The sequence below is a fragment of the Ascaphus truei genome, chromosome 5, assembly GCF_040206685.1.
Source record: "Ascaphus truei isolate aAscTru1 chromosome 5, aAscTru1.hap1, whole genome shotgun sequence".
NCBI classification, from domain to species: Eukaryota; Metazoa; Chordata; class Amphibia; order Anura; family Ascaphidae; genus Ascaphus; species Ascaphus truei.
Window position 1 is genome coordinate 99,197,042 of NC_134487.1, and position 25,082 is coordinate 99,222,123.

At 41.3% G+C, this 25,082-nt stretch overlaps 1 protein-coding gene across 1 annotated transcript; it reads left to right on the plus strand.

The window, feature by feature from the left end:
- Positions 1-16,618: 16,618 nt before the first annotated feature.
- Positions 16,619-23,598, plus strand: IL26 (interleukin 26). The gene is made up of 5 exons (XM_075598942.1): positions 16,619-16,888; positions 16,997-17,053; positions 17,165-17,293; positions 21,760-21,825; positions 23,219-23,598. The coding sequence occupies exons 1-5, from the start codon at positions 16,721-16,723 to the stop codon at positions 23,306-23,308; spliced, it is 510 nt and encodes a 169-aa protein (XP_075455057.1). The 5' UTR covers positions 16,619-16,720; the 3' UTR covers positions 23,309-23,598.
- Positions 23,599-25,082: the final 1,484 nt, after the last annotated feature.

Here is a 25,082-nt window from a genome sequence, read left to right on the forward strand (position 1 = left end):
CAAGGAGGAAAGACATCAGCATTGATCTTAGAGAAGCAATTGTTGCTGCCCATCAATCCGGGAAGGGTTATAAGGCCATTACCAAACAATTTGAAATCCATCATGCTACAGTGAGAAAGATTATTCAAAAGTGGAATACATTCAAGACAGTTGCCAAGCTTCTCCGGAGTGGATGTCCCAGGAAATTCACCCCAAGGTCAGACCATGCAATGCTCAGACAAATTGCAAAAAAAACAAGAGTTATATCTCATACTCTACAGGCCTCAGTTAGCATATTAAATGTTAAAGTTCATGACAGTACAATTAGAAAAAGACTGAACAAGTATGGTTTGTTTGGAAGGGTTGCTAGGAGGAAGCCTATTCTCTCTATAAAGATCATGGCAGCAAAGCTTAGGTTTGCAAAGTTGCATCTGAACAAACCACAAGACTTCTGGAACAATGTCCTTTGGACAGACGAGACCAAAGTAGAGATGTTTGGCCATAATGTACAGCACCATTGTGACGATGGAGGGGATTTGGCCCGGGATTAAAGGGGTTGCACCCCATTTGGCCACCCCTGACCCCACCAGGGAGACGAGGGGTTAACTGGACTGAGGTCCAGAAATGTGATTTCACCCCTGTTATAACCTGTAAAGGTGTATTTTCCTGTGGCCCCTCTGTTATTGTACCTCAGTTTCTGCACCCCACACACTAGAATCCATCCGGGAGCACAAGGGTTAATAGTCCGTTAATACTGTCTCTCCAGGTATGGACAAAGCAAAGAAATGTATCTGAAGCTATCAGGATGACAGATGGCCCTAGAGTCCCAATGGCTAGAACTTAAGTTTTGTTCAAAAGGTTTTATTACCCTCCCTGTCTGTGAGTATGGGGGAGGCGCATACCATAGCAGTTTTTAAGTGTCCCACTTATCACTGTCCAACACAGGTTATCTTGTCCAAGATCCGGAGGGGTAGCTGGCCTGGCATTCCATTTGCACATGTGGGGCCTCAGAAAGGAGACCCCAGAGTTCTACTGCACATGTGCCAGCTAGCAGGGGGGGCCTGTCCTAAAATGTGTTCCCCCATCCAAGACTGGCTGGAGATAATTGCAAACCAATCACAGCTTCTTAATGTTACAGATAGAGGGAGAAAAGGTTTATAACCTGCTGTTCCCCATCTATCCTTTGTCTTCATTTTTGGTCTTCATGCAAAGTCTTCATTCGTCTTCGTTTGCTGAAAGATTTCCTGATTGCTGAGAGAAATGCCATGCAATGTCTTGGGCTGATTGCTGGATGAAACTGCCAGTTCAGATGGGACTGTTTTCATTATTTTCATCTTTTACGTAAGTGTCTATATTTTGCCTGTTATTGTATAATCTGTTGTGTTCACTTTTATCAAGGAATAAATTATATTTATCATATCTTAAGTCTCGTCCCAGTTCAAACCCAGGTATATATATATTTATATATAGTTTTTGGTGTAAAATTACAGCCTGTCGCAAGCTCTCGTGACAGGCTTGTAATTAACTGGTGGCAGCGGTGGGATCGAACTGGACCTGGATTACAGTATTCTGCGGGGTACTGTGATCCAGTGGGAACTTGATGGTAATTGCAAGTTCCTGGGACTAAAGATATTGAACACACAATGTACAACATATAACACAAGATATGGCACCTCCTCACTGTTCCCCTACTTGTGAGAAGCATTTCCTCCAGAACCAAAGTGCCGGCCATCCGTCTGACTGGAGCCGGGCACTGAGACCAGAGGAGTGCATCAAGTCGGCGCGGGGAGCAGCAGCCAGCAAGGCTGAGAGAGAGACAGCAATCGGTGAGCATGAAACCCGGCAGGCTGAGCAAAGGTCCACAGCTGCAGCTGCTGTAACCATCACACCGCCCGGAGAGCAGGGAAGGGACCCAGCTCCGGGACGGCAGAGACTTGTGGAGGGAGCGGGTGGTCTTGCACCAGGAGAGGTATTGGCCATTGCGGCGGCCAGTCCATTTTACCCAGAATTGCTGGCCCTGATGTTTGCGCAGGGAGAGATGTCCCCAGCAGAGCGGCTCGAGCAGCTGAAGCTGGCAATGATCCGACCCGCTTATCCCCTCCCGGAGCCCGGCGCTCCAGCAACTCCGCTCTGGACTCCGTTGCCCCTTGCTGGGGTTAGTCCACCGGTGGCGGAGAAGCACCGGCAGTTGCTGCGGCACTGCCAACAAACGGGCCACAATAATGCCCAGTGCCCTTACCGTGCGCGGTCAGGCGAAGAAGCCCCTCAGGGCCAACACTCACGAGCTGCGGAAAAGATGACCCAGTTAGCGGCATCCTCTGATGGCTCCCGCCCAGCCGGGGCGACAACCCTCCTCGGGACGTCTCCTGGAGAACCTGGACGGGCTGCATCAGCAACCGCGGCGGAGAGCAGCGGCCATCCACCGGATCCCGGCGGAGAACCAGCGGCGGCGGCGGCAGAAGAGCCGCAATTCCGGCAAAGTGCCGGAGCCCTTTCTGAGTGGGGGGAGGGACAGGGATTGCGGGAGGGGGTTTTGTTACCTGGTTTGCATGGAGCTGTGTTTCTCCACAAAGACCTGGGACCCTTGTCCTGCATCGTTTCCCCTGTGCCAAACCCGGGCGCTGCTGCGGCGGCGACCCGTTGCTTACCGGCCCAGATGTTGCCGGCGGCAGCCACTCCAGTCCCCCTGCAATTGGGACCAACGAAGGCGGCGGTCTCTGCGGGGACCAGCGAGGTAAGCAAGACAAAGTCGCAGACTGACCCTGACTTATTTTGCCCTATGACTGTACCCTGTTGTTTCACTCTAGGGGTGACTGGGGGGTGGCAGGAGATAGGGGCACCAGGGGAGGGGAAGGAAGGGCAGCTTGTAGGGCAGTCAGGATTCCCCATTACCCTGGCGGGGCAGCAAGGGGGCTCTCAGTTAAGAGCCCCACTGTTGCAGCCTTGCTATGGGCCGGAGGTATCAGGGGTTGTGGCAAAGTTAGACCACCCCCAGATTTCAGGGGTAGTGGCAAAGTTAGACCACCCCCAGATTACCTGCCAGCCAAGAGCTAAGGTGGGTGCATCTGCACCAGCAGCCCTGAGCTCATCCCCGGTAATGGGGAGACAGTGTCAGGGAGATGGCCTCACTCAGGTGTCCCTAGGATCCAGGTTAGGATTAGCTAGGGAGAAGCGGAGTGAGGGGAGGCTGCAGGTAGGTAGCCAGCATCAGTTCTCAGGGGTGGTGAAGGAAGGGCAGCTTGTAGGGCCGCCAGGCTTCCCCATTACCTGGGCGGAGCAGCAAGGGGACTCTCAGTTAAGAGCCCCACTGTTGCAGCCTTGCTATGGGCTGGAGGTACCAGGGGTTGTGGCACAGTTAGACCACCCCCAGATTACCTGCCAGCCAGAAGCTAAGGTGGGTGCATCTGCACCAGAAACCCTGAGCTCACCTTCGGTAATGGGGGCACAGCTTCAGGGAGAGGGGCTAGCCCCGTTAGCACCCAGCTCTAGGGTAGGATTGCCTGGGAGAGGGTTGGGTGGGCCAGTGGGAACCGGGGAGGGAAGGCAGCAAGTGAGCCAGCCAGTTTTCCCCGTTACCCTGGCAGAGCCTCAGGGGGTGTCTCAGATCAGCAACCCCCTGTTGCAGCCTAGCTATGGGCTGGGGGTATCATGGACAGTGGCCGGTTTGTGCCATTCCAGAGATACCTGCCAGCCAAAAGCTAAGGCGGTTGCATCTGGAGAGGTGCCCCTGAGCTCATTCCTGGTAAGGGGGAGACAAGGTCAGGGAGGTAGGTGCACTCAGGTAGTTCCAGGGTCTGGGGTAGGATTGCCCAGGGAGGAGAGGAGTGCAGGTGGGCTGCAGGGAGGTAAGCAGCAGGCTGAGGTGCTGGGCCTAGGGGAGGCTAGGCAGGGAGGCACCGTGGAGCAGGGGGAGATAGGAGGTCAGTGGGGTGTTAGGCAGCTGGCAGAAGCTAGGGATTGGCTAGGTAGGCAGAAAGTCCCTTGCTCTGACAGGCCAGGAGTGACCCCCCTAACAGATCCCCCAGGGTTCCCAAAGGGAGGGCTGGGGGTAGATAGGCAGCCAGGGAGGAGAGTCAGGAGTATGGCGGAGCAGCTACAGGGTGGCACAGAGCCAGGGCAGGTAGGGTCCCTACAGAATAGTGACATAGCCCTTTCCCAGACTTGGTTGACAGGAAAGCGACGGTCTGTGCTGGATAGCTGGTCTCCTGTTGATGCAGAGACATGCCAGTCTCTGGGCTGTGTGCAGCCTGGACTGCACCGGGGCCCCTTTACCATGGACTTGGTTCCCAAGGCACGGGGTGGGGGGCAGAGGGAGGCAAAGGAGAATGCCCGGCAGCCAAGGTGGAGCCCTGCTCCCCAAGATCTGGACTTTACAATCCACTGTGGCCAGGACAATGTACTGGACAATGCCGGAGGACAATGTTGCCAGGCCAATCCCTCAGGACTTATTGAGTGCGTCAAGGGCGCCAGTGGTACCCCAGGGCCTGGGGGAGGCGACTGGTGCACAAGGCTCCATTGAGCACGGGAGGTGTGACGATGGAGGGGATTTGGCCCGGGATTAAAGGGGTTGCACCCCATTTGGCCACCCCTGACCCCACCAGGGAGACGAGGGGTTAACTGGACTGAGGTCCAGAAATGTGATTTCACCCCTGTTATAACCTGTAAAGGTGTATTTTCCTGTGGCCCCTCTGTTATTGTACCTCAGTTTCTGCACCCCACACACTAGAATCCATCCGGGAGCACAAGGGTTAATAGTCCGTTAATACTGTGTCTCCAGGTATGGACAAAGCAAAGAAATGTCTCTGAAGCTATCAGGATGACAGATGGCCCTAGAGTCCCAATGGCTAGAACTTAAGTTTTGTTCAAAAGGTTTTATTACCCTCCCTGTCTGTGAGTATGGGGGAGGCGCATACCATAGCAGTTTTTAAGTGTCCCACTTATCACTGTCCAACACAGGTTATCTTGTCCAAGATCCGGAGGGGTAGCTGGCCTGGCATTCCATTTGCACATGTGGGGCCTCAGAAAGGAGACCCCAGAGTTCTACTGCACATGTGCCAGCTAGCAGGGGGGGCCTGTCCTAAAATGTGTTCCCCCATCCAAGACTGGCTGGAGATAATTGCAAACCAATCACAGCTTCTTAATGTTACAGATAGAGGGAGAAAAGGTTTATAACCTGCTGTTCCCCATCTATCCTTTGTCTTCATTTTTGGTCTTCATGCAAAGTCTTCATTCGTCTTCGTTTGCTGAATGATTTCCTGATTGCTGAGAGAAATGCCATGCAATGTCTTGGGCTGATTGCTGGATGAAACTGCCAGTTCAGATGGGACTGTTTTCATTATTTTCATCTTTTACGTAAGTGTCTATATTTTGCCTGTTATTGTATAATCTGTTGTGTTCACCTTTATCAAGGAATAAATTATATTTATCATATCTTAAGTCTCGTCCCAGTTCAAACCCAGGTATATATATATTTATATATAGTTTTTGGTGTAAAATTACAGCCTGTCGCAAGCTCTCGTGACAACCATGTTTGGCGAAAACCAAACACAGCATATCAGCACAAACACCTCATACCAACTGTCAAGCACGGTGGTAGAGGGGTGATGATTTGGGCTTGTTCTGCAGCCACAGGACCTGGGAACCTTGCAGTCATTGAGTCGACCATGAACTCCTCTGTATACCAAAGTATTCTAGAGTCAAATGTGAGGCCATCTGTCCGAAAGCTAAAGCATGGCCGAAATTGGGTCATACAAAAGGACAATGATCCCAAGCACACCAGCAAATCTACAACAGAATGGCTGAAAAAGAAAAGAATCATGGTGTTGCAATGGCCCAGCCAAATTCCAGACCTCAACCCGATTGAAATGCTGTGGCTGGACCTTAAGAGAGCTGTGCATAAACAAATACCCACAAACCTCATTGAACTGAAGCAACATTGTAAAGAATAGTGGGTCAAAATTCCTCAACAACGATGTGAGAGACTGATAAAGTCATACAGAAAACGATTACTTCAAGTTATTGCTGCTAAAGGTGGTTCTACAAGCTATTGAATCATAAGGTATACTTAGTTTTTCACACATGACTTCTCCATTTTGGCTTAATTTTTTTTTTTTAAATCATGACACGGTGTAATATGTCATGTATTGTTGTTCATCTGAGGTTATATTTACCTAATTTTAGACCTGCTAAGGAACAGATGATTGTTATTATGTCCTGATATGTAAAACCATAGAATTCAAAGAGGGTGCACTTTCTTTTTCACACCACTGTATAATAGCTGCAGACTATACTACACTATTAATAGACAGTTCTGGGCAGGATTAAAATGTGTTACCACAAATTGATTACAAGTAGTCAAAGCCATAAATAATGGCAAAGTGACGAAAAACAAAACACCTCTGAAACTAGCAGCAAATATTGTTTTGCCAGAAGTGAAAGAAATCAGTGTCTTTCGAAGTTTTAACACTTCTTTTTATCAACTGAGGTGTGAAACTGTAACATAGAAAAGCACAGCGAGTAACTGCACGGAAAATGTAATATACAGTATACTGCTTTCATTTTTTATTGGGCTTTCTAAATGAATATAGAATGCCAAGGCAATTTCTTAGTGAGACTGGAATCATTAATAAAGGTAATGAAAAATGAACAATTAATATTGAATACTTATAAACAATATTCAGTGTGCGAGCACTGGTGTGTCTAATTATTACCAAAATGGTACATACAAATAGTAGATGAGTAACCAAATAATACAAGTATAGACAAAGACAGAAATGTAATAATAAAAAGCCAAAGTGAAATAGAGTGAATGGCATAAGAATAGAGTAAGCTTAAGATCAGGGCTAAATCTACTGTACCTTGTCATATCTCCCGGTGTCTCGAATGCCCAAGGTTACTCCCTTATGCTCTTCTCCTTCCCGTACAAGGTTAGGGGTGTTTCAGGTTCACCTACTTTTTTCAGGTTACACTGGTGCTACTCTGGAGGTTCCATGGATACCATGTAGTGTCAAACTTTCACATGTTATCATATGAGAGGTGCGTAAGTCTCTCCATGTTATAGATCTCCCATACCCTGGAAAGCCAGACCACCACTGTGGGGACTGAAGCCTGCTTCCAGAGCAAGGGGTTGGCTCTCCACGCCGCATTTAGCAGATGTAATATTAAAGATTTTTCCAGTTTGCAGTTCAGAATATTGTCTCTATTCAGGAAGGTAATCCAAAGATCCGCCATCACTTTCACAACCGTGATATCCTCGATAGTCCCCAGGACCTCTTTCCAGAAGATCTAGATTTTGGGACAATCCTGTAGTGTTGGAGAACATGGTTTTTAGTCTGGCTTTTGTATAGTACCAACAAAACAGGAGTTTGTATGAGGTCTCTAGTGTTTTTATTGAAGTCGAGGAGAAGTGTGTCACCTTCCAAATCCTTTCTCAATACTTCAGTTCAGCTTCTGAATTAAATTCCCTTTCCCAGGCTTTTACAAAACTCTGTTTTTCCTCTGTCCTGTCTATATTCAGGATTTTAAAGATTACTGCTAGATTATACCTTTTGACCCCAAACAACAAAATATTGCCTCGAATTGTGTTTTGTTGGAGGCTTCGGGACTTATTCTTGTCTTTGGATATAAAACCCTCTAGCTGTCTATACTCCCACTGTTCTCCTATACCCATTTGAGTCTTTCCTCAAAATGTGTAAACGGCTGTATCTTATCAACGAACAGCAAGTGCTAACCTATTGATGTGTGCCCTGTTCCATTTAGCAAAGGAGCCCTGTTTAAGTACTTTGGCTCAATTTGGCCATAATAGTGAATGAGACTGCCAGGGACCCCCTTTGTGTTAATCCGATGGGCCATTAGTCTGTTTGCAGAAATGTCATAGAAATGTTGCAGCATTACTGGGAGATTGCCCCAGATTTTCAAAGGCAAGTGTTCGGATACTTGTTGCTGCATCTGTATATATATATTTTTTTATACAGTATGATGATAGGTTCTCTTAATTTTGCTAAAATGTACACTTAGTATAGAGGAAAAAAGCACAATGAAAATAAAAGGCTGGATTAGCATTATTACACTTAAAATCAATATCCTACGCGTTTCGTGGCTGCAAACGCCACTTCATCATTCCCTGCAGCCTGAAACGCATAGGATATTGATTTTAAGTGTAATAGTGTAATACTGAATTGACGGTTTTCACTTTGAATAGCTAAACCGGGACATTGCCATTAGCTTAAGTGCCATTGAAAGGCTTCATTTGAGTCCTATACCATTGGGACTATTATTGTGCTCTACACTTGCGCAAAGGACATTCCACCACGTGATCTTCATCGAACAGCGACATTGCATTGCACTCTGGGACCGGGCTACCTCCGTCCCTGAGAGGGAGTTTCCATCGAGGTGATTCGACCTAAGAGGAAGACGGAGCTTACAGTGCGCCCCCTGTACGGGTCGCGGAGCTGACGTCACGATTCCAGTCCAGAGGACTTACTTCATCCACCGCAGATCGATCGTGTGGTAACCTGTTGTGTATATACACTGTATGCCTATGACCTATCTATCTAATGTACGCAGAATACTCACCTTTTATGCACTAAAAACTTTTTTTGATATACTTCACCATTGCGGTTTTGCGCTGTTGTTTTTTGTCTTTATTATCTAGTGCTGTCGGAATGCTGAGCCACCTCGTTTGATAGAACTGCAACCGCCAAATGATATGTATTTGTATTTTTATTGTACACAGTATTTGCTCTATTAGGGTTACAAGGGTGCTCTTTACATTTACACTATTTACACTAGTAATTTATAGTATTAGAGGATTATTTAGCTGCGCACTGTATTTTTTCACTACATCAGAGAATGTACATTTTAAAGCAGGAGTTTTAGTATTAGTGATAGGCATATCACATATTACAGGAGAGTCTGAGACAGGGGAAGCTGCCTTCACATCAGGAGGTTTGTAAGTAGCACGGGTTAACACAGGTACTGCTGGAGAATTCTTAGATGCAGTAACAGGGAACTGAGGCTTTGCAGGGGAAAGAGAGAAAGGAAACTTTGGTTTGGAAGCTTGATCCTGAGATGCAGAAACAGGGAACTGAAACCTTGCAAAGGGATCAGAGACAGATAAGATGATTTCTAAAGTGGTAGATTGAGAAGTAGCAAAAGGAGAACCAATTGCTGTGGGAGGCTCTAAGGAAAAAGGTTTAGAGTCAAAGGCAGGAATTTCAAATGTCTTTTTCACGTTTGGCAGTCATACTGATCTTTTTTTTTTGCCATTTTATTCAGGTTGGGTTGAAGATTTTGATGGGCGGCCTGTTAAGAAGGTAGACCCAAGGTATTATCTTTGAGTAAGAGTTGAGTAATATTGTTATGTGTTCATACCATCACTGATGTCAGTGGATCATACATCTATTAATTATGTGATGTAATTTTCTGTCATTCTGCAGGTCTCCAGGATGACAGACGATGCTCTAAATTTGGACCCAAGTGGGGTCGTTGGGGTTTTTCACCCAGGGGAGGATGCCCTTCAAGTCATGTACTACACAGGCCCTTGTTATGAGCCATAGCACCCGGCTCACGGCTGTACCAGATGGATGTACAAATACCGGGCCTAGAGGGAGGGGGAAAGTACTTTTGTCTGCCGCTATTCCTTATAGCATGAGAAAACCCAAATATAATGTTTAATTTGGCCGTGATGGGCCACGGCCGTGGCTACATCAGTATCTTTAGACATCCCTGTAGATACATGTGGCACCTGAAGCCCCTTGCAGGGTGATCAGAACATAACACTTTTTTATATATATAACCTGTCAAAAAACCTGACAGTCTCGAAGACAGTAGGTCACTCAGTCCAGGCGCGGAGCCCCCGGCCAGGGATCCACATACAATCCAAATCTGGCCTTATTATAGTTTTGATGATCCCGGTTTAGCCGAGTCTGAGGGCGGAGACCTAACTGCCCAAGGAATCAAGGGGCCTCTGCTGGATCATTAATGCTATCTGTGATCCCTCTTTCAGCACTACTAGCTTAAAGGGGAAGCCCATTTATATTTCACTCTGTCGCTCATTAGGGCCTCCATAACTGGCCTCATGTTGCACCTTCTTTGCAAGGTGGTGGGTGAGAGATCCGGAATTATTTGAAGGTTGCTGTTTTCAAAGGTAATGGTCTCTGTTTCTGGCTGCTGTCATAATCTGCTCTTTACTCTGGAAATAGCGAGATCGTAGGACAACGTCACATGGGCGATTCGAGCCTGAACACTTTGGGCCCAAAGCCCTATGAGCCCTTCCCAGGAGAAGCTGTCCTTCAAGCAGATCCGAGCAGAAGTCCAGGAACAGTTGATGAGACAGTCATTAAGGTCTTCTGTGGCCTCGGTTATGCCCCTTATTCTCATGTTGTGTCACTGCTGTTGGTTCTCTGGGTTCTCCTGCACCTCTTTAAATTCCGCCACTTGAGCCTCGCTTGGGACATTTGGGATTCCTTTACGGCGGCCATTTTTTGAACCTCATTGGTCCTTTTGCCGAGATAATCCACCTCCCCTCTTAGCTCTCTGATGGCTTGCTGTATCTCAGCATGGAATGCAGTTTTAAGTCTTATATATGAGATCATTTATGTTTTGTGCTGATTCTGTCTCTAGCTCCGAGTCAGAGCTGCTTCATGATGAGGCACCATCATCGTCTCTCATCTCTTTTTAAAGAAATCCCGGGAGCACTGGAATTTTGTTAGATTTTGGCATGCTGGGGTTCCTGAGTATAGGATGGCTCTTGTGTCTTAATTTGGATATGCAGATTGTGCTTCAGCAGCCTGTGTTCATGCAGCTAGACTACCAGGCCATGCCCCCACGTTTTTAGATATTTTAATCGTAGTGGACACTTAGAAACATACCATACTGTATACTGTACATTATTACATTTTTATACTAGGGGTGTTTAACTTAAATAAAAATGTGCTAACCGCAAAGTATAGTAAATGCAATGCACAGTGAGTGACTCATTTTAATACAGTATTTTCTACTATTTTAATATTTTTATTTATTTGTAAATATATATAACACTATTTGTAACATATAATATCAGTAATTAAATTATACTACTACAGTATGTATAGCTTCTCTGAAATAGAAATAAAGAGATTCACACGTCATTAGCGACCGATACATGTGTCCTGCTTACCGAAACGTTAAACAATACAATATTATAATTCTATGTACTAAGCCAGGGGTGCGCAAACTTGGGGGCGTAAGATTTTTTAGGGGGGACGTGGGCGGTTGCAGAGGTCCCGCGCTCTTCCCCAAGGCATTTAAATTAAATGCTGGGTGACCGCGCAATGCCTCTGTAACCTCTACTTACCGAGGTTCAGACGGCTTCAGGACGAGTGACCATTGCAACATGATGTCAAGTGACACCGTGGGGTCATGTGACATCACGGTTGCCATGGTAACGTGACATCAAATGATGCCGCGGTCATGTGACGTCACACGACTCCGCGGCATCATTTGACGATGCACCGAGGTAAGGGGGGGTTCGAAAAACAGGAGAGCAGTCAAGGGAGGCACAGCAAGAAAAGTTTGCGCACCCCTTTACTAAGCTATACATGAATTATTTATGTTCTCCTTCCCCTGAGTGACTGTGCTTAGTTCTAACGTGGACAAGAAGAAGTAATGCTCAACACGAATGTTAACATCCAGAAAGATTATCTTATGTTTTGTTAACCAATGTTCAAACAGGAAAAAGATATAATATATACATTATTTTTTAATCATTATTATACTTTACTCATTTTAAATAAAAACACTGTAACTGCAGTGATGTGGGACTATTATACTTGAATACTATGGGAACCAAGATTGTAACTGAATAAATAAAGATATATAATACATACAGTGTATGTATATATATATATATATATATATATATATATATATATATATATATATATATATATATATATTATATATAAATAATCAATATTTAAATCATTATTATACTTTACTACTTTTACATAAAAACCTTGTAACTGCAGTGATTTGGGACTATTATACTTATGGGAGCCTCTCTCAAATAACAACATTGGAACTGAATGGATAAAGATATATACTGTAATATATACATAATATCAATATTTAAATCATTCTACTTCATTACTTTCAATAAAAACTGAATGGAGTGTCTGTGGTTAGTGCTAAACTGGGTGTGACGTGGGCAAGAGGACGAAATGTTAAAATCAAGAATGATTTAAGTATCTCACTTTTTGTTAACCAACGTTCAAAAAGGGGATTATTATACTTGTATACTATGTATACAGGTGCTTTGCTGCAATAAAAACATTCTCACTTAATTGCCCTGGAATTATTGCTCTGCGCGAATGACTCACTGATTGCAGAAAGGTTATCTCCAAATTGTTCGCCCAGTGTTAGTGCCGATACATGTCTCCTGCTTACTGAAATTGACACCTTTGCCTGCTGCTACAGAAACACTTTGCCCCAGATACTGCTCAGTCAAGTGCATGTTGGCAATGTAGGATGGATTTCGAACACTTGTCCCAACACAAATGTACAGGGATAGAGTGGAAGCAAAGTTGGACCGATGTTTGGAGAGGATGTTGAGGATATGTCAAAGGTCTCTATTCTATTCTAGGCCCACAGCAGCAGGAGAGAGCAAGACATCTAGAGGAACCCTCCCCACCCCCTGTATCTCCATGCCATTCCCTGATGTTATGGAACATCCCAGACGAGGAGGAAATTTTGTCTACGGGTCTCCCTAACAGAGGGAGATACCTGCAGGAAAGTGTCATCCCAGAGCAGTTAGCTTTATTTCCAAAGCACACCTGCAGCCCACTGGGGCAAAGACCACAGAAATCCGTGGGAATGGGACTGCATTAGGTGACATCCAGCTTTAAGTTAGACCAGCAGTGTGCAAACTGGGGGCAGGAGATTTTTTTGGGGGGCGTGGGCGGTTGCAGAGATCCCGCGCTCTCCCCCCAGGCATTTAAATTAAATGCCGGGGGACCGCGCGAGGCCTCTGCAACCTCTATTCAGCTGGCTTCAGCATGCGTGACCATGGCAATGCAGCGTTAAATAACGCTGCGGGGTCATGTAATGTCACGGTTGCCTCGGTAACGTGATGTAAAATTACACCGCGGGTCACGTGACGTGATGTCACACGACCCCATGGCATCATTTGGCGCCGCGCGAGGTAAGGAGGGGGGCGGCCAATGGAGAAGATAAGGCAAGAGTTAGACAGTACTTGCAGAAACTGTCAAGATACCTGGTAAACTGTGGACAGCCGAATTGATATGCCCTGCTAATTTTCAAACACCATGTTAGTTTTCATCAATATTCCAAGTGGTCCAAACAAGTTAACTTTGATGGCGATTCCCAACAGTTTCAAGAGAGCCATTATAGGCAAACTGAAAAAGCAGTTTAAACACTATTGCACAATTCAAGACAGTCAAAGACACCATCAATGCATTTTTACGGCATGAGAGGACCGTGGACTGGAGTCTTCTGAGTGAAGAAGACAAATGGATGACCTGAATAAATACAGTTTAAAAAAAATATGTTATCTTATAAATACAGTTTTCAATAAAGTACTTTAGTGTAGTCATTGATTAATTCTTGTTTTCATTTTTAGATATAGATATATACATATAAAAAAAATATATATACAGTGTTCGATAAACCTATACATTTGCATGCCCCGGGCGAGTGGATTTAACATTGTGGCGAGCTCCTATCGGCCCAAGCAGCACACGTTTGGTACTAGGTGGCGAGTAGATTTTTTTTTTCGGCGAGTAGATTTTTTGGTGATTTGTCGACCACTGTGTGTGTGTATATATATATATATATATATATATCCAGCAGCTAGACAAAATGTAGTAATTTTAAAGTAGATTTATATTTTTAATAACAATTCAAGTCTCAAGGAAAGTACAAGACTGCTGTATATAGAGATCTATAGTTTATGACACATTACCACACTAATGAGAATAATAATTCTGCAAGGGCACCTACATCAAAAATACATTGGGAGTTCTCACGTTTTAAAGTATGTCCTGGGATGGTTACTGTGAGCTGGAATAATTAGTCATAATACACATACCAGACTTAAACCTTTAGTACACTTTTTTTTAAACAAGAGTGGGATATATTTACGGGTATAAGTATCAAACAATATCTTAAAATAATATATATAACATACTGTATGTCTAGATATTGTGATTGGGCCTGCAGTAGAGAGACTAAAATACTGTATCACACAAGGGCAGATGGAAGCGTGAAATACATATCAAACATACAGGAGAGTAGAGTATAATGTAATGAATAGAAACAGGAGATTCTTCAGTGCGTGGATAAATAATTTCCTAAATGGAAAAAGCTATACAGCTAAAGATATATTGAGGACTGCAATGTAGATTGCAAAATAAACATTTAATAAAAAACACACGAAACCTTCATAACTGAACCCCTGAGGAAGCCTATGGTGAAACGCGTAGGGTTGCGTTTCTTACCTTCTTGAGCCTTTGGGGGATCCATGGAAGAGGAGGAACCAGCTCCATCTCGTGTTCAGGATCCCAAAACTCACCTCACGTAAGCATGCAGGACACGTGACCAGGAAGCGCCTGGGACAGATGGAGGAGACGGAGGTAACCTGTGGCATTTACATTGCTGAGGCGGATGCAGAGGTGCCGTTTGGAGACAGTCTATCTATAGCCAGCCAGCCAGGTCAACCACTCAGATAGTCCACGTCCCACATGAAGAACTGCTGAAGTCACAGTGCCCCAAAAAGACGTGCAAAGATATTGGGTAATGTACACCACTATGAGGTATGAGTCACCCGCATTGATTTATCTTATATGCTCCACTCTACATCTGGAAGCAAGTGTATTTGTGCATATCATATACACTAAATTACTGGACTGAATAATACGATAAGGTGCACCTTAAAAGCAATATGCTCACTTTGGAGGACACATCCTACTTTAGGCTTTAATCTCAGGAAGAATTATACCAAACGGAAAAATCTAATAAATATCTCCTACCTGTTGCAGTATTAACAACCTTCTGCAATCACTCTACTTTACTGTGTTCCAGCCAATCAATATTATTTAGGAGGACCACCAACTTTTCACATTGATATTCATGAGAATCATTGGGACTTTTTAATTGATGTTTAATTTTTATGCAAGTGCATTTTATTTAGGATCATATACTGCACACACAAAGTTCAGTTATGAAGCGTTTGTGTGTTTTTTTATTAAATGTTTATTTTGTGATCTACATTACTGTCCTCAATATAGCCTTAGCTGTATTGCTTTTTCCATTTAGAAAATTATTTTGAGTATTATCCACGCACCGAAGAGTCTCCTGTTTCCACATATCGCCTGGGGTTTGGATAACCCCCATATTCACTGGCTGCGAGATACTGTAACTATCATATTATATATTGGAGAAACTTTTACATCTTGTATATATTTATCCAATAGTCACATTAGCGCTCCATTTCCTTTTTTCATAATGTAATGAATGGCATAGATACATGGCTGCCAGATGATGCTGTTGGTAATTGCCTTGTCACTTTATCTCTAATGTACATCTCTTTTTCTCTCCATGAGCTTGTCTACAAGTTGGGAAGATTTTCCATAGAGCAGTGCAAGGAATTCGACAGGTGTTACAGAATGTACATATATGATAAATGCCAAAAACTGCATTTAACTCTTATTAACAAGTTTCTTACATCTTTGTGATGGTAGCATTAATAAAAAAACAAGGGGAAGGGGAGAGAAGGGAAGGAGCCCCTGCATCAGCTTAAAGTAATGGTATAGTGAATGATGTGATCTGAAATCTCATCCGGTGCAAAAAGGGATGAGGGGTCATAAACAAAAACACACAGAAAGGTTCCCTCATGAATGCACTCAGATGGAAATAGTGAGGTAAGTGAAGTATAATTAAAATCAATTTAATAAATAATACATAATAAAAATAAGTTTGTATAGAGGGGTGTGGTAAGAAGGTCCAAGACCACCCCCTATTGACAGACCAAAAGAAGCTTCCACATAAAGTAAATAGGGAAAAAGACCTCTTCCACATAAAGTAAATAGGGAAAAGACCTAAAGTAACACTATAAATGGCCAAATGGTATATAGGCTACGATATTAATTCCAACAGAAACAAACCTTTCTGTGTGTTTTCGTTGATGGTAGCATTACCCTATTATTTTATATGAAGGAATCATATATTTTTTATTCGAAATAATTTTCTTACACTGTAGATAAAAAGAGGCATACGTGGTAACATGTTTTCAGCCCCTTCAGTAGTGAAAGAGTTAAACACTATTTTAATATTATGAATAAGAGGGAAAATCTGTCATTTTAGGGAAAGACTTCAAAACTCCTAAGAGGCTTCTTTACCATGTTAAAAGAACCACAGCCACAGAATAAGAAATTGTCGCGTAGCAGCTAGCCACATACAACAAAATTGTTCATGTGGTAAGTCAGGTCATAGTTCTAAGAAGTTTACCTTACGTGACAGTAAACTTGTGTAGGTCTTTTACAAAACGTCACAAATGATGACAGGGGGAATTTTGTTTAAACCTGGAGGATTGTATATAAAAACAGAACAACAAACTTGAACCCCCATCAGATGAGGAAAAGGTTACACAGGCAGCATATTCATTTTAAAGGTGTTTGAGGCTAACAGTGTTTGGGTACCAACTATTAGTTTCAAAACCGAGGCCATCTAAGCAAAGTCAAACAAGATGAAAATCTACTGCTCATTAGTACCTATGCTCTTTCTAATCAGCCTACTACCATTCACCTGTGAAAGCAAAAAGATGCCAATAAGAAAATGCCCACAAAAATCGAGAATGAAAAAAGACATTGAGAATCTGTACAAGAAGACAGAGGCATTCAAGTCATTATTTCCTGTAAGTCATTTCATTGTCGCATATTAACTCTGCATCTCATGCAGAATGTTGCATGCAAGTATATAACCTTTAGACATTTCATAACTTTCATGCATAATTATTTTACAGACAGACCATATCAAAGGCCTACAACTGTTGACAAAGGATGTGGAAAAGGATTTTATGGTAAGCACGAATACTCTCAAAGATTACGAATCGTAAGAAGGATTTCTAAGTATTATCGGGCAAATTAGCGTACGTTATATCACTTATATTTCACTTTTGCATTGGATTCAGGAAAACTGCAATGTGAGATACCAGCTGCTGTCATTTTACCTGGAGGTTTTCGGCAACAATAAAGTCAAGGGCAAGGCTGGCAACATCATTGAAGGCTTCGTGTCCATGCAAGACAACCTGCAGAGCTGTGTAAGTAAAATGCAACTATCCTGTAATTCCTAGAGAGAGAGGAAAAGATCAGAGATTGTAGCACTGTAGGTGTTATGCAGTTAAAGACAAAGAGGGGGGTTTGACAGATTTCTATCTGTTACTTTCACTTCATGTTCAGATCCTAACTAATTTCACTTGCATTAGGATTTGTTCACCTTAAATTTGGCCTGCAAAGCATGTCATTTTCCATAAACAATAACATTAATTCTTAGGTTGGTAGTACAGTAGCTGTGTTGATATGGAATGTTTAACTTTGAAAATACATTTGACTTGATATAAATAGACTTCCTAAGGAACTGGTTACATTACAGCTACAAGTTGCATTATGATGTGTGTAGCAAGTACAGCCTTGATGCATTACCCCTGGCAGATTAACTATTATATTTTGTTTGCTTGAGGCATTTACAGGTTTTGTTTTGCATTCATAAAGTATAATAGTACTGTAAATTACGGTTGGACAATCTTGTTTGTTAAACGCGTGCTTTTATCATCTGGTTGATTTATGGCTTCACATTTTTACTATTTAAATTGATAAAAAAAATAAGTTACTTGAGTTAGACCTTGAGCTCCTTCTATAATAGTATTTGATTGTACCTATTGTTTTGTTATATTATCAACTAGCTAAGGTGCCTAACTGCCACCAAATAGTCACAGGTTATCTGTATCATCAATTAGTCTGATACAAAGTAACAAGACAATTATTTCTGTGAACAATTTAGCAAAATAGCCTTCTGATAGATTTAGAGTCCCCCTTCCCCCCGTCTGCCCTTCTCCGTTCTGAGCCCCCCTCCTTACCTCACACGGCGTAAAATGACGCCGCGGGGTCATGTGACGTCACGGGACCCGCAGTGTCATTTGACGCTGCATTGCCATGGACACGAGTGACGCCGGCAGAGTCCAGGCAAGTTTTAGAATTGCAGGGGCCTCAAATGATCCCCCAGTATTTAATTTAAATGCCTCGGGGAAGAGTGCAAGGCCTTTTACTATCAGCAATAACATCGTGAGGGAGCTCCCCTGAATCTATGTATCTACGTCAAATAACTTAATAATATGTGACATAAAAAAAAGTATTTTATTATTGTCCTGGAAGGAGTATGATGAGCGCCCTATAAGAAGGAAACTTTAAATAAGTAATCTTCACTTCAACATTTTGCCCCAAATTTATTATGATGATAAATTTGGGAAAGTTTTAAAGTATTTAACTTTTCTATATACGTAGTGTACGTGACACTGAAATAAACTATTGTTGAAGTCCTACATAACCGTTTAACATTACCAGGAAGTATTTTCTAAAGATGTCAGCCAAGTAATGTGCATGTGGAGAGGATATTGGTAAGAGACTGTAAAAAGAAAAAAACAATCCTTGAACAGGAGCTAGTAAGAGAGAGCTTGTGGTTTCTCACCTCAATATCCCTGTACTGTACAGATACACAACATTATGTCATCATCTTAAACTAGTGAGTTAACTAGGTCATTCAGGCACTAAATACATTTAGTCATTTAAATGCATTGGAACATTCACTAAACATGCAGTAGAATGGTATTCAAGATCTATTTCTCCAGACAATAACCCAACATTCTGTATTTTATAATGTCAAGGGCTATTTGTACTTTTGTTGTTGTCAAACTGGGGTAAAGAATATGGTATCAAAAATATGCGATTCAAATAAAAAAAAGGTTAATGTTATTTTGCTCTGGTAGTGCCTCACATTTAAAGTTAGAACACCATGAACTCCCCATGTACTATTCAACTTCACAGTAGTAGCAGATGGAGTGCAGTATTCAGACCTTTGTGTGGTGTTGTTGTTACTGTCAATGCTGCATATCTTCCCACTGTATGCTCATTTGCATGTAATTTCCCAGAATCCCTGGCTGCAGTGGGAGCACTGTATGCTAAGAGATAATGGTGAGAAGCAGAGTTGCAGACCTGTCTGAAATGTGTGAATGTGCTCACATGTGATATTTTAATTACTGTATATCTTCATAAAATTCATGCCGTCACATTTTTTCATACCAATTTGGAAGCTGCCAGGCATGTGCTGACTAAATAATTTTGTTTCATGACTTTGTACAATGGCCAGAAGTAATTATTTGATATCTGCCTCAAACACATTTTTCAGGTCTCCCGACAGCAAACATGGTTTAAAAAACAGCACCAGGGTTGTCAAAGTAACAAATGTCACCATGGTGGGATTCACCAAGGTGTGATATGGGCGATCATATCACAATCCTGTGTTATCTGCTATTCTTTTAACCTTATCGCACCTTAGTGACTCTCACCCTTTGTATCACACTCCAGAGATAGGCGTCTTGTTGCACATAAAAAATAGATCTCATTGTATTGAATTTCTGAGACTTTATATTCCTCTTTTAAATCAAGTTCCTTCTTTTATAAACCAGTTTTTCACTAGCGATCTGTATCACGCTGATTTACTAAAGCAAGATTTTAATAATGAGACTCCCATGGTTTGTGATTACTTCTGTATTAAACGTTCACCTTAAGAACAGACTACATACTGTAGCAAGGCATTTGGTTACAGAAGTCACAGAAAAAAAAAGTTAAAACCTAGAAGAAATTTGTGAAAATGTACAGAAAATGACCAGAAATTCCTAAATACCACAATTGCAGCTGTTTTAGAACTTTATTTTTGTTTAAATATAAGATTTGAATTTATATATAGAAATTGCGACTTTTCTAATTTGCAACGCATTTCAGACCCTCTGACACTGGCAGGGGTCTGTGTATGTCAAACCCTTCTCTGTGAGTGGGCAACGCATTTCAGACCCTCTGACACTGGCAGGGCTCTGTGTATGTCAAACCCTTCTCTGTGAGTGGGCAATGCATTTCAGACCCTCTGACACTGGCAGGGTTCGGTTTAAGTCAAACCCTTCTCTGTGAGTGGGCAATACATTTCAGACCCTCTGACACTGGCAGGGCTCTGTGTATGTCAAACCCTTCTCTGTGAGTGGGCAACGCATTTCAGACCCTCTGACACTGGCAGGGCTCTGTGCATGTCAACCCCTTCTCGGTGAGTGGGCAACGCATTTCAGACTTCTCTGGTAGGGGTCAATATGCTGAACAATCATTATTCGGATACTGAATGTTATTTTATTACTGGTGCAGCAGCAGCAGCCTAGAGAGAATAAAACGTGTATACGGTTTGTTGTTTGAACCTTTAAAACTGAATATATGCAGTCAGGAATGTTATTAGGAATAAGCACATAAATTAATAACTCATCGATAATATTATCCATTGACCCATGTACTCATTATGGTATAATGTTAGCATGTAGGCACAGTAAGTAAAAATATTAACATAGAAACAAATGTGCATCTTATTAATGGTAATTCTTTGATGGACTGTCTGTATTGCTACAGTATTTTAATAATGAATATGTGTCCTTTTAAAGTAAATCCTAATTTGAAAATATGTATGTTTGAGAGTATATTTCTTTAAATCAGTGGGGGTCACGCACTAAGCAGTGATAAGTGCTTTTAAGTGAGTTAAAAAGCCATTATAGCGTGATATTGCCTGCTGTGAGATTCACAAAGCAGTGATAAGTCTTTTAAGTGAGATACATGCCTTTATAGCGTGATACTGTCTGCTATGAGATTCACAAAGCAGTGATAAGTGCTTTTAAGTGGGAAAAAATGCCAATATAGAAAGATACTGCAGTGTTATCACTGCTTTTTGAATCTCACAGCAGGCAGTATCACGCTATAAAGGCAGTTATCTCACTTAAAAGCACTTATCACTGCTTTGTGCATAGCACCCAGAAAACACACTTATCACTGCTTAGTGCATGACCCCCAGTGATTCTTCGCAAATAAATATTAATTGCCCTTTTCTGCATCCTTTACTTCAGTAGATAGAAAAATATGAGTTTTCCAAAAAAGATACACATATAGTGTACATGTGTGTACTTTACGTATTTTGGTTGTGATGCCTAAGGATGTGGAAATAACATTTGCTTGTTACTGAAACCTTTCAAAATAGAGCTATGTGTGGTTTTCCACCCACAGATTTATACACCATACATACATATTTTGCATTAAATGGGATAAATCAGTGATAATAGAAGGTTCTTAAACAAATAATGATGCGATTTCCTAAAATGATTTTCAGCATAAAGATACAGTACTTCTACTTAACTGGTACTAAAGCTTTTTAGGTTGTATCATTGAGATATGTTGCAATTTTGGCATTTAGTGCTTCTCCAAGAATATATTTATTGTTGAGACGTACTAATAGATTTTTATTTGCCAAGAGACAGGATTGCGAAATTACACAGCTACAAATTAGAGCATATATGATTATTAAAAAATGATTGTGCAGAATGTTTTAGTAATAAAAGGAGAATTTCATTAGCATTCATTTGCTGTATTTTCCAAGCATTCAAATCCCTGCATTTCCTTACTATCATACCATTTGCTTTTCCCATAGGCTAAATGTGTGCTGCATTCAAACAAAACAGAAAGTATGACGGAGCTATTCAAAAAATTCCCTACGGTAAGAAATGTATTATTACAGATTTGTAAAAATGTTTGTATTTATGCATCAATGCAGATAAAAGTGTGTTTTGATGCATTGCTCCATTGTTTGGAGCACAGTTACATCATGTCTGAGAACGATTTCTTACATCTTGTGTTGAATGTCAGAAATACGCCTCTTCAGATCTGATGCTTTGCAAAAAACAAAGGGGAAAAATTAGACTGAGAAATGCAGATTTTATACGTCTTACCCCACATAACCCCATCAACCTCTTCCACTGACACTCCCCAAGTTTGCCAAGCAAAATCAGAGGAAAGAACCAACAAACAGACAAACAAACGTCTATTAACTCAGGGCTCATACTGTTATCAAAATCAGTAATGAATGTTATGTTTCCTGAGGTTAAGGCAAATCCACAACGCTAATTGTATGCAAATACAACAGCTATTATTGATCTCATTAACATAGGCTGTTTGTGTTAGTTTCAAATAACATGTCTCGTGTTACGCCTGTCTTGGCGTTAGCTCCTTCCTGATCCTGAAATTTGAGTTTTTCTGGAGAGAGAGAGGCCTATTTTACTAAAGTCTACAGTTTAATATACATTGTCCTCAACTACACCTTTAGACAACACATGGAGAGATACCTGCGCATATAACATGGGCACCTCTGAGATACCTGGGAAATATGCAAATAGGAGTCACCTGCTATACTCTACTCTCTTCTCCCTCCCTCTCCTGCATAACCCATATTTAATACTCTGGAGGGTGCTATCACAACCTTTAGGCCATACCCAAGTAACGCATCGTTAAATCCCTGCGCTAATTATAACAGAGCTCTGTGGATAGGAGTGGTTACAGCGGACACCTCTTTTGCATAACATTACTGTAGCACTAACATCCGTTATAGTAACGCAAAGCTAGTTATGGCTGAAACAGCACGTAACACTGCGTGAGTGAGCTTTGAAGATACACATAGCACTTAAGGTGTTATCCTCAATAATACATCAATAATAAAGCTCTGTGGATCTGGGTCATACTGGTATACTATATCAAGGCCAAAGCAGTGCAATTCTGGGGCAAAATAATGCACCAGGTTTATCAAATACATTTTCTATCGCTCATTATTGGATTTTTTTCTTTGATACATATTGTACAGTGATGATTTTTGGTTTCCAAATTTGCACCACCTTTACATTAATAGATATGTCCATTAGACTCCATTGTTTGTTTGTGACATATCCAGTTTTTCCAGCTACTACTGTAATTTAAAAAAAAAAAAAAAAAAAATTACCCCCTTTTTAATTCTATAATATATTGTTGAATTTGCTTCACTATTTGGCGTTGTGCGCTGTTTTCTTTTGTTTCCATTCTACTACTGTAATTTGTCTGATTTACTTTTCTTTTTTTTATAGCGAAACATAAATGGACGTCTGTGGAAAGCCATCAGCGAACTTGATATACTTATTATTTGGATTAAAGACTACCTCCGAAATCTACAATAGGAGAAATAAGGAAACACATCGATAATTGTTTCAGCACAAAGTAATTCAGACTCTAGGAAGAAAAGGCTAATATACCTTACAAACTTTGTAACTTGAATTTGGTATCTGCAGATCACGTAAAAATCATATACAGTAATATGTGCACATATTAATAGGGACAGGAGGGCTTACAAACGTGTTATCCTAAATTCTTGACAGCGTCTTTTATAGAAAAACAATGGTTCATTATATATATATTATATATATATATATATATATATATATCAGCAGTACAAATATTTAAAAAATACAGAAACATTTTAAAAAGTATCTGTGCAAATAGCTATATGGTAGTAATAAAATAAATAACAGGTAGATTTTCAGGTGGACTTTTAAATAACAATTAACCTCGTTCATAACAGCAGAAGTGTTTCTCAATTTGATACATGACCCGAGCTCTCAGGAATTAGACTTGATTAGATTAGTTGTTAGATGGGATAACTTTGAATGCAGCAATGTAAGAATTATACATGGCGTACAGATCTTTACAGTCATTTTTGATGATGAGGCTCATGAGGTTTCAAACTCCCAATCTTTGGTCTTCACATCTGGCAGAGTTGACTTGTTGGTCCATTAAAAGATATTGTAACATACGACAATAACACATTCAAACGTTTACAACTGGGAACTTTTTTTTAATAGGTTGAAAAAAATCATGAGTTCACAGTTTTAAATGATTGAAGTTGGGATTCAAAGTTTCAACCTTTGAGAATATATAGCAGAGGCTGCCATGTAAACACTCTACTGCAGGCTTTGGGCCTTTAAATATATATTTTAAATCAATAGCACTTATGGAAAAATTATTATTGGGGAGAATTACACTATTATTAACTTAGCTTGCTCAACTATCTACCTACTATAGATGGAAACATGAAAAGTATTTGTTGGCTAATGCAAAACAGGGAATTTTATCTGAGTTGCCTCTTTGCTTAGAGGTATCAAGATATCCCAACCTCCCTCTAGTAAAACCTAAATGATTTTGACAGATAATTTTTCAATGTTTTGTATTTTTTCTTGTACAATCTAGAGTTATTGATGTATCCGGCTGTTGTATTTATAGAATTATGATTTTCAACCAAAAAAAGGGGGCATTATTTATAATTAAAAGTTAGGGTAGGGATATACAAAAGCACTAAACTAAAACTAAACACATTCCTAGGATAAACCACTTTCATGTTATATTTTTTTTTAAACTTGTTTATTTATTACATCTCTATGGAATTATCTATATTATTTATCATTGATGTTATAATATTCTGTATCTTTGTATTTTTTGTCTTATGACAGCAGATGTTAATAAATAATAACATTATTACATGGTTTGTTAATGGTTTCTTCATTTCTACTTGTGAAAAAGTCTTTAGTGAGTCAATTAACACAACACAATCTGCCTTTCCAGGGTGGTGAGAAGCGATGGAAATGATGGAATATTGTATGTGGGGATTATTACCTGCACAGTACTTTTCACTGGATCACATTCAATTACCATTGTGTCTGGTGGCAGGAACCAGTTTTCAGTTATTTTATTCAAATTAAGCAAAATATTTTTGATGTCAGGACATTTCCTCCAATTATTATTTAAATTAACCACAAGGGTGGCCCAGTTTAGATGCTGCTGTATTGTTGGTCAATAACTTGGGTCGACTCCAATGCAGCTACGAGGAGGACAATGCTATAGCTGTGGCCGCGGTGACTCTGAGCCAGAGTCACTGGGATTCTGATGCAGCATCAGCTG

Coding starts and splice junctions, on each gene's coding strand:
- IL26 (XM_075598942.1), top strand. CDS start 16,721: ATGAAAATCTACTGCTCATTAGTACCTATGCTCTTTCTAATCAGCCTA. Junction 16,889..16,996: donor CATTCAAGTCATTATTTCCT/GTAAGTCATTTC, acceptor ATTATTTTACAG/ACAGACCATATCAAAGGCCT. Junction 17,294..21,759: donor AAGACAACCTGCAGAGCTGT/GTAAGTAAAATG, acceptor CTTTTCCCATAG/GCTAAATGTGTGCTGCATTC.